This window comes from Fukomys damarensis, unplaced genomic scaffold (assembly GCF_012274545.1).
Source record: "Fukomys damarensis isolate Sample0158 unplaced genomic scaffold, DMR_v1.0_HiC HiC_scaffold_39, whole genome shotgun sequence".
Lineage (NCBI taxonomy): Eukaryota > Metazoa > Chordata > Mammalia > Rodentia > Bathyergidae > Fukomys > Fukomys damarensis.
The window spans coordinates 126,753,422-126,763,400 of record NW_022900951.1 but is presented as its reverse complement, the minus strand read 5'-3'; the positions used below and the strand labels follow the sequence as shown (position 1 = coordinate 126,763,400).

Genomic DNA, 9,979 nt, shown 5'->3' with positions numbered 1-9,979 from the left:
CTCCCGCTTCGCCTGCACCCCCTGCTGCTCCTGCCTCGCCTGCAGCTCCTGCCTCACCTGCAGCTCCTGCCTCACCTGCATCCCCTGCTGCTCCTTGCTCTCCTGCAGCTCCTACCACATCTGCTGCTCCTGGCTCCCCTGCAGCCCCTGCTGCTCTTGGCTCACCTGCAGCTCCAGCCATACGTGCAGCTCCTGCCACACGTGCTGCTGCTACTGGCTCTCCTACAGCTCTTGCTTCACCTGCTACTCCTGGCTCTTCTGCAGCTCCTGGCTCATCTGCTACTCCTGCCATACCTGCAGCTCCTGGCTCAAGTTCAGCTCCTTCCTCATCTTCAGGCCCTGCTTCATATGCTGCTTCTGCCTCAGCTGCAGCCCCTGAAGCTTCTTCATCTATAGATTCTTCCTCTCCAGGAGCTCCTGCCTCACCTGAAACTCCTGCCTCACCTGAAACTCCTGCCTCACCTTCAGCTCCTGCCTCACCCGCAGCTCCAGCCTCACCTGAAATTCCTGCCTCATCTGCAGCTCCTGCCTCACCTGCAGCTCCAGCCTCACCTGAAACTCCTGCCTCACTTGCAGCTCCTTCCTCACGTGCAGCTCCTGCTTCACCTTCAGCTCGTTCCTCATCAGGAGCTTCTGCCTCACCTGCAGCTCTTTCCTCACCAGGAGCACCTGCCTCAGCCGCAGCTTCTTCCTCAGCTGCAGCTCCTCCCTCACTTGCAGCTCCCTTACCCATGCTTTCTCCCATTTCTTCCCCCTGGGGCTGTGCAGGGAGGTTTCGACACTCCTGAAACTCAGAATCAGGGACCTGGGGCAGGAAGATCACACTCCAAGGCTCCCCATTGCCTGGTATTTGTTGGGGGATCAAACTTCGGTTTAAATACTCAGCAAACTCAACCAAAGTGACCCTGGCTCCAAGCTCCTTCCTAAAGACCCTGCAGAGCACCCGGTATCTGCCCAGGGGTCTCAGCGCAGCCTGCAGTATCTCTCGGAACTTATCTTCCTCGCAGTCATCAGGGATGCCCATGATGAGCAGACAGCGCTGCGCATTCACACCCATCCACCTGCACCAATCTCGGAGCATGGACAGCCCCATAGCAGGGGAGATGGATGAAGGGAGCATGACTGCAAAAGGTGTCAGCTGACTGTCGCAGTCTCAGGAGCAGCCTGTGGATGGGAAAAAGAAGAAAGGGATGTCTTTGATTCCACCAGCCTCCTCCTCCTCTCCCTCTCTGAAATATGGCGCCACAGATACAGCATGTCATTGGCGTGGTTCAGCCAGCTCTCGAAGGACTCTTCTTCCTCAGGATCTGGCTCTGCGATCCCGGAAAAGGCTCTCAGTTCCTGGTATGCCATGTTTTCCAGGATAGGCTGCAGTGCCTGGGCCCACTGCTGGGCTCCTGCTCTAAGATGGGTCACTGCTGCTGCATCCCAGGCCCCTTCTTCTCCTGGAGGTCCTGCCTCACCTGCAGCTCTTTCCTCGCCTGCAGTTCCTCCCTCACCTGAAACACCTGCCTCAGCCGCAGCTTCTTCCTCAGCTGCAGCTCCTCCCTCACTTGCAGCTCCCTTACCCATGCTTTCTCCCATTTCTTCCCCCTGGGGCTGTGCAGGGAGGTTTCGACACTCCTGAAACTCAGAATCAGGGACCTGGGGCAGGAAGATCACACTCCAAGGCTCCCCATTGACACTTGCAGCCCTTACCCATGCTTTCTCCCATTTCTTCCCCCTGGGGCTGTGCAGGGAGGTTTCGACACTCCTGAAACTCAGAATCAGGGACCTGGGGCAGGAAGATCACACTCCAAGGCTCCCCATTGCCTGGTATTTGTTGGGGGATCAAACTTCGGTTTAAATACTCAGCAAACTCAACCAAAGTGACCCTGGCTCCAAGCTCCTTCCTAAAGACCCTGCAGAGCACCCGGTATCTGCCCAGGGGTCTCAGCGCAGCCTGCAGTATCTCTCGGAACTTATCTTCCTCGCAGTCATCAGGGATGCCCATGATGAGCAGACAGCGCTGCGCATTCACACCCATCCACCTGCACCAATCTCGCAGCATGGACAGCCCCATAGCAGGGGAGCTGGATGAAGGGAGCATGACTGCAAAAGGTGTCAGCTGACTGTCGCAGTCTCAGGAGCAGCCTGTGGATGGGAAAAAGAAGAAAGGGATGTCTTTGCCCCAGCCCAGCCCCACTGAACAGCTGGAGACTTGCTACCCATAGTAGCTTAAAGCACCTCCCATTCCGTGTTGCAGCCAGAGCTATTGCTTCTACCCCTCGCCTGAGAGGCGCTTTTCTTCCCTCCGGTTTAGGCAAGCATCCTCTTCACTTTGGCAGATTCCTCCAACCCCTGGTCTGACTCTGACAGCTGGAGCCCCTCCCACCAGCATCTGCAAGCCAGTTGCTTAGTGCCCTCCCCTTTTCTTTCCCAGCAGCAGACCCAGCTCCCTACCCTGATCACTGCAACTCAGGAACCCTATCCAGCACCCTCCACAGCCACAGCTGGAGCCTCTGCCTTTTCCACTGTCACCTGCATCTCCACAGCCAGAGCCAGAGCCAGAAGCCCTCCCCACTCAGATCCCCACAGCGGAGGCCCACTCCCTCTCTGCAGGCATCACACCCTCCCTGCTTTCTGCATGCCAGGCAGGGACAGCAGTCTCCCTTCTCCCCTGGGTACTGGCCATCATTCTGGGGCCCCGCCCACTGCAGCACAGATCCTGGCTTCCTGCCCACTTTCTCAGGCTGCCGCCAGGGAAATGCTGTGAGCTGATGCTGAAGGCCAGCTCACATCCCTGGAGAAAGAAATCAAATTAACACACTTCAGATGGGGGTCCCCCGCCCATCTCTGTAAGGTCAGGTGGGCTCCTTGCTTCTTCTAGAAGCCCCAAGATGAGAGAAAAAGATCCCGGTGTCTCCGTGCAGAACAATGGCTGGACCCACGGAGATGTCAGTATTCCTGTGACGAAAGGACCTGCGTGGTAAGAGCTTGACATGGCAAGGATTGGAGCCTCCAATAGCAACAGGCATATCCATTGGCCCTCCCCCAAGGAGACAGCCTAGTGGGAGTGCAGGGGGGCCAGAAGGAGGACAGCTCATGGAGGAGGAGAGCTGGGGCTGGGGGCCACAAGCTAGCAGACAGCCAAGTGCTGTGACTCCAAGCCAGGTCCCCAGTGTCACTCTGCATTCATAAGCCTACCTCATTATCCCCGAAACCTCCACAACAGGTACAGGCTGACTGTTTCCAACTCAGGAGCCTCATCCCAGACCCACTGCTACATTCAGCCTTTGTCACCCAGGAAGCCACTGCAGCATAGTTGGACAAAGCTGGCTTCACCTAGCAGCCAAGCAGTGGTTTTGCACCAATCACTGAAGATCACTGTCCCTCGCCTGTAAATGGACACGAAGAGCACACTTCTTGCAGAGCTGTCGTGGAGCACAGTACATTGGCACAAGGGCTTAAAACAGAAGAAAGGTGGTGAGGCCAACATTGGTATAGATATTAAAGAATGGTTGTAACAGCCAGTTGAGTGGCCCCCAGTCTGAGCCCTCAGGTAAAAAGGGAGATGAGAGGTAACATTGGAGCTATTTTTCCAAAGGACATGGATGAGGTGACAGAATCTAGAATCGGCTGCCCATCCGGCCAGCAGCTTTGAGAGTTTCCCAAGAGGGGACCTTTGGCACACCACAGCCAGCGACAAGGTGCAGCTCTCACTGGGCTTCTGTGACCACAAACAGTGGAGGGGAAGCTGCAGAGGAAGGACACACCTGTACCCTCCTTATCAGTGGTGGCAAAACGACAGCACGTGTGCCACAGCAGGCTGTTTGTACCATTGAAAGCTCTAAAAGGTTCGCCATCTCTGTTCTTTATTAACAGTCTTCTTCGGTTTTTATATAGAATGCTGAAACAGTGGGACATGGTGAACTGCCACAGTTGAGAACCTGGTATTGGTTCACTGGCCTAGGAGAGAAACTGAAGCTCAGTAAGACAAGTGAATTTTGTACTCACATATATTATCCTAATTGTTCACAATGTGTATCGGTCTCTCCTACAGGTACCACATGACATAGACCAACAACACTGGACATATTTCAGCTCATGGAATATTTTGTCCCATCCTAGGATCATTTGGGAAAATATTTGATCACACCTTGCATAGTGCCACGTGGGAAAGAGCAACAGAAGCAGCTAACAGAAGGAATCACAGGGAATAGTGATGTAATAACAGAGGTAGGAACTTAGTAGAGTAGCATGGATGCTCACAGTCTACACACGACAACAATACAAGTACCGTACATATAAGCTTCTGGGAACTATGTCCTCACCACACCAGCTCACAGAAGGAAGAGCCCTGCGGGCACTTTCTCAGCATGCCATGTGCGTGGTGGATTGGGGGTGGCAGCTCATTTGGCTGCTGATGTTTTACCTGCCTAAGACTTCTGGGGAAAGTGAAGCTCCATCAGACTGAGCAAGGCAGGCCCATTCCCCAGACCCAGACAGTCTGAAGGCTGTCTAGCCATCATAGGTTTCCCCTGCCTACCGCCCTTGGTGACTGCGCTGCCCTCTGCCGGAGGGCAGAGGACTCTGCAGCCCTTTCCTTTATTGATAGTGCCTTTAGATGCACAAAAGTTTTTAATTTTGTGAAGAATGTTTTTTCTTTGGTTGTGATTTTGGTCTTACACCTAAGGAACAATTTCCTCATCTAGCATCTGAAGATAAGCATCTATAGCTTTTCTTCTAAGAGGCCATTTTGTCATCTCATGCTGTAAGTGCTACATTTTGGGTTTGCACAAAGTTTAAGGGAGGGGTCCAAATGAACTATTTTACATGTGGATATCCAGCTGTCTTAGCACCATTGATCAAGTATTCTTTCCTCAAGCAGCGGTCTTTGTGTTCTCATCCAAAATCAATTGAATTATAAGTTCATTTATCCTATTTGCTATGTCTACTTTATGACATTACCATACAGTCTTGAGCTGTTTATATTTGCATGAAGTTTGAAAGCCCAGAGGCTAAGTCTTCTACCTTAGTTGCTCTTTCTCAAGCTCATTTGAACTAAAGTCCCTTGTAATTCCATATTAACTTTATGATTGGCTTTTCCACTTCTTTGTAATTATGATATGGAATGCATAGGCTCTGTAGGTAGTTTTAGGGAGTAGTGTGCCTTTTTAGCAGTAACAAGTCTTCCAATGAGTTCAAGAGTGATGTTCATTTATTTAGGTCTTTAATTTCCTTCAATGTGGCTTTGTAGATTTGTGTTGTCTTTCACTTATTTTGTTAAATTTATCATTTTTTTCTTTTGCATGCTACCTACTGTAAGTGAAATTGTTTTAAGTTCCTTTTCATATGGTTCATTGTTGGTGTATAGTAATGCAACTGACTTTTGTTTATTGCCATTAGGTATACCCTGCTACTTTGACCAACTCATTTTTAGTTCTAATAGTTTTACATTTTCTTTTTTTTAATTTTGTTTATTTATTTATTTATTGGGATTCGAACTCGGGACCTTGTGCTTGCGAGGCAGGCAGTGGAACCACTGAGCTAAATCCCTGGCCCAGTTTCACATATTCTCTTTTTCGGGGGGTGGGGTAACGGGGATCGAACTCAGGTCCTTGCACTTACAAGGCAGGCAGCGGAACCGCTGAGCTAAATCCCCGGCCCATCACATATTCTTCAGAGTAGTCTATGTAGATCATGTCATCTGCAAGTAAAAGTAGTTTTATTTTTCCTCTTCCTTTCCTCTGCCTTTTATTTCATTCCCTTGACTAATTTACCTATCTAGAATCTCCAGAATAAAGTTGACTAGAAGGCATCACATCCTGTTTCTGAATAAATTTTCAAAATTGTTATATTTTCTTACTGTATCGCTTTTATTAACATATAATACCCTTGTTTGCATCTTATAAACTTTTTTTTTTTTTTTTTGTATAGGAGATCGAACTGAGGACCTTGCGCTTTCGAGGCAGGCAGCAGAACCACTGAGCTAAATCCCCAGCCCTGCATCTTATAACTTTTTAAAGGTGAAGTCTGTTTATTCTGATATTAGTATGCCCACCACGCTGTTGTTTGGATACTACTTAATCACTTTCAGTTCGCCTGTGCCTTTGGAGCTCACTTAAGCTTCTTTTAGACTCCTGTAGTTGGATCATCTGCTTTCATTCATTCTCCCAACTTCTATCTTTGGACTGGAGAGTTTAATCTCTTTACATTTAAAGTGAACGATGGTCAGGAGGAAATTATTTTTGTTGTTCCCTTTTGTTTTCTGTTTGCTCAATAGTTATTTTGTCCCTCATTTCCTACATCATACATCACAGTCTCCGTCGAACTTAGTTAATTCTGTAGTGAAATATTTGAATTTCTTATTCCTTTACTGTTGTGTATATTCTATCACTATTTTTGTTGTGGTTATCATTGGAACTACATGTAAGATTGTAAATTTAGAATATTCTAATTTGAATTTATATCAACTTAACTCCAGTACATTAAGAAAATGCTGTTCCTTTACAAACACTATTCTCACTCTTTGCATCTTTATGTGTCCCAAAACATAAGCTAAAAATTATTTTTAATGCATCAATCTCTTGCAGTATGAAGAAAATCAAATATAAAGGGCCAAACCAAAGATATGACATTACTAGATTTAGATAAGTATTCTAAAATATGTTAGTCTCTTAAGTAATGTAGAAAACAAAAAATAGAATTGCAACCCGTAGTTAAAGTGACACTAGCTTTTCTATGTGCCCATGTAAGTTACCTGTGTTGACAACCTGACTTGTTCCTGTGCCTCAGTTCCTGTTTAATGTCCTTTCCTTTCACCTTGCTGGAAGCTCTAGTGCAAATGAATCTCCTCAGCTTTCCTTAACCTAGGAATGCCATAAATTTCCCTCGACTTTTTTGTTTTGTTTTGTTTTGTTTGTTTTGGGTATCGGGGATCGAACTCAGGACCTTGCTCTTGCAAGGCAGGTGGTGATACCACTGAGCTAAATCTCCGGCCCTACCCTCTACTTTTGAAGGTAAGTCTTGCTAAGTGTCTTGGCTGACACACTTTTTCTTTTCACACTTTTCATTTATTGGCCTACTGCCTTTTGACCCCCTGAGTTTCTGATGAGAAATCTGCATCTATTGCTTGCTGCATTCTTGTTGATAGTCATTCTGACTGGAAGGAGAAGGAATCTCAGTGTAGTTTTCATTCACATTCCCCTAAAGGTTACATATGTGGGATATTTTCTTCGTGTACACATTGGACATTTGTACTTCTTTTGAGACGTGTCTGTGCAATTCATTTGTCCATTGGCTCATTGAGCTGTTTGATTTGAAGGTATTACGTTTTTGAGTATTCTACATATTTGTGCATCAGAAGAGTAGCTAGCCAAGATTTTGGTCCATTCTGTAGACTCTCTTTACTGTTATTTCCTATGCTGTGCAGAAATCTTTTAATTTGCTGTAGTCCCATTGATTGAGCCATGATATTATTTCCTGTGCTACTAGGATCTTAATGCAAAGATTTTTTTTTTGGGTCTATGGTTTCAAGTTTCTCTCATTTTTTAGCAGTTTCAAAGTTTTAGGTCTTCTACCTAGGTCTTTGACCCATTTTGAGGTGAATTTTTTACAGGGTGAGAGATAGGAATCTAGTTTACTTCTTGTACATATGGAAATCGTTTTTCTCAATACCACTTGTTAAAGGTGATGTCTTTTCACCAATATATATTTTTACATCTTTAATTCCTCTCACCTTTTCTTTTGTAAATACACATTTGTGGTACATAATAATTACACTCCTTGTGGAGAGGTGGTACATGTACATAACACTCTTTTCATCTCCTACCCCTCCCCTCTCTCCACCTCCTTCCATCTCTTGGCCCCTTCCCATATACAAAAAAAAAAAAAACTAGCTCCTTATTTCCTATTATCTATATTTATTTTGCATTTTACTCATATTTTGGGTTTCTCATATAAGAAAAAGCATGCAATATTTAAGCCTGTTTGTCTGATTTTTTTTCACTTCAATTTATGGTATCCAGGTGCATCAATTTTCCTACAAATGACTCGAGTTTATTCCTCTTTATGGCAGAGTAGTACTCTGTTGTGTGCAAATAGCACATTTTCTTTATCCATTCATCCAGCAGCCAGCAGCAGGACCCTCTTTCCCTTTTATCCCATCCAGGTTACAAACCTAGTGGTTGGTGCCACCCACACCCAAGGGGGGGCCTTCCCATTATCTGCACCCAGAACTGTGCTAAACCATTCAGTGACCAGTTTAGTTACCGAAAAACCCTTAATCCCAGCATGTCACACCCTAGATCCAGCCACCTGTGAAAAGCCCACCTATAAACACGTGAGGCCCTGGGGGACATCTAGAATAGCCATGACACAGAGTAATGCGGGCTTCCAGAAATAAGTTCAGAAATGCTCTTTTCCTTTCAATTATATTAAAGATCTGAGGAGTGTTGGGGTTATATCCACCCTGAATATCTCATAGAATTCAGCAGTGTGTGTCCATCAGGTCCTGGACTTTTCTTAGCTTTTATTTTATTTTTTTTTATTATTGCCTCAATTTCATTGCCTATTGTTGAACTGTTCAGAGTTCTTATGTGTTCTTTGTTCAATTTTGATAATTTATATGTGTACAGAAATTTGTCCATTTCTTCAAGATTCTCCAATTTGATGGAGTACAATTTTTCATAGTAGTTACTAATGATCTTCTGAGTTCAGCGGTGTTCATTGCGATGTCATCTTTTTCATTTCTAATTTTATGGATGTAAATCTTTTGTTTACTTCTTTTGGAAAATTTGGCCAAGGGTTTGTCTATTTTATTTTTTCTTTCAAAGAACCATCTCTTTGAATCATTGATTCTTTCTTTGTATTTCTTGCTGAATTTCAGTTTCATTAATTTCCACTGTGATCTTCATGATCGCCACTCTTGTACCAGGGTGGGATTTGGACTATTCTTAGTTTTCTAGTATCTTGAAGTGCATCAATAGGTTATTTATTTGAGCTCATGCTATCTTTCTAATGTGAGCACTCAGTGCAATAACCTTCCCTCTGACAACCGCTTTCATTGCGTCCCACAAGCTTTGGTGTGTTGTACTGGCATTATCGTTTTATTCTAGGAATTGTTTCATTTCTTCTTTGACCTGTTGAGTGTTAGGAGTGTGTTATTTAATGTCCAGGTGTTTTTATAATTTTTGTGGTTTCTTTTATGATTGATTCCTAGTTTCAGTGCACTATGATCTTATAGAATACACATGATGATTTTGATTCTTTTGTATTTAGCTAAACAGGCTTTCTGGTTTAGTTGGTCTATTTGGGAAAAAGTTATGTGTTTATGAGAAAAATGAGTATTTTGTTGTAGTAGGGTAGAATACTCTGTGGGTATCTATTAAGTCCATTTCTTTGAGAGTATGGTTCAGGGATTTTTACTACAATGTCTTGGGAAGCTTCTTGCCTCACTTACCTTTATGTTAACTTCTTTCCCCATACTTGGAAAGTTTTCTGCTTATGATTTCCATAAACAGACTTTTTACTCCATGTGTGCTGTCCTCTAATTTCTCTCTAATTTCAGTAGGCCTTAAATTAATCTTCTTAGCATGATCTACTAGCTGTCAGATGAATTTTTCTTGCTCTCATCATTTTTAAGGTTTCTCAGTATATCATCATCGTATGATTCCATTTTGTCCTCCATTTCTGAAACCCTATCTTCACATGGTATTTCACTGTTTATGAATTCAACAGATTTCTTTATATCAGGTATTTCTGTTTAGCTCCTTTCATGGAGATAACATATCTGGTAAATTTGTCACTCTCCTTTGGAACAATCTTGGTCATCAATTTCCATTTTTTTTCCTCCCATAACCACATTTGTCAGTTTGTTTGGTAGTTCCATTGTCTTTTTGGTTATATTATCTATGAGCTCACTGTGTTTCTTTCCTTTCTCTTTAGTTGTTTCTGTACAGTGTTTGCTTTCCTTTTTTTTTTTTTTTTTTTTTTTTCC

General features: G+C 44.6%; 2 protein-coding genes and 1 pseudogene across 2 annotated transcripts in view; 1 reads left to right on the top strand and 2 right to left on the bottom strand.

The window, feature by feature from the left end:
- LOC104863094 (paraneoplastic antigen Ma6F-like) overlaps positions 1-1,160 on the bottom strand; it is an 8,521-nt gene extending 7,361 nt beyond the window's left edge. The window contains 1 exon segment of the mRNA XM_033760569.1: positions 13-1,160. Coding sequence (XP_033616460.1) covers positions 13-1,120 — 1,108 coding nt within the window. The 5' untranslated portion in view covers positions 1,121-1,160.
- The window catches only part of LOC109118098 (paraneoplastic antigen Ma6F-like), an 18,113-nt gene continuing 9,268 nt past the window's right edge, over positions 1,135-9,979 (bottom strand). Inside the window, exons 2-3 of the mRNA XM_019207651.2 lie at positions 1,699-2,133; positions 1,135-1,568 (exon numbers count right to left, since the gene is read on the bottom strand). Coding sequence (XP_019063196.1) covers positions 1,135-1,568; positions 1,699-2,089 — 825 coding nt within the window. The 5' untranslated portion in view covers positions 2,090-2,133. The remainder of the gene's footprint in view (positions 1,569-1,698; positions 2,134-9,979) is intronic.
- LOC104863095 overlaps positions 2,880-9,979 on the top strand; it is a 26,033-nt pseudogene continuing 18,933 nt past the window's right edge.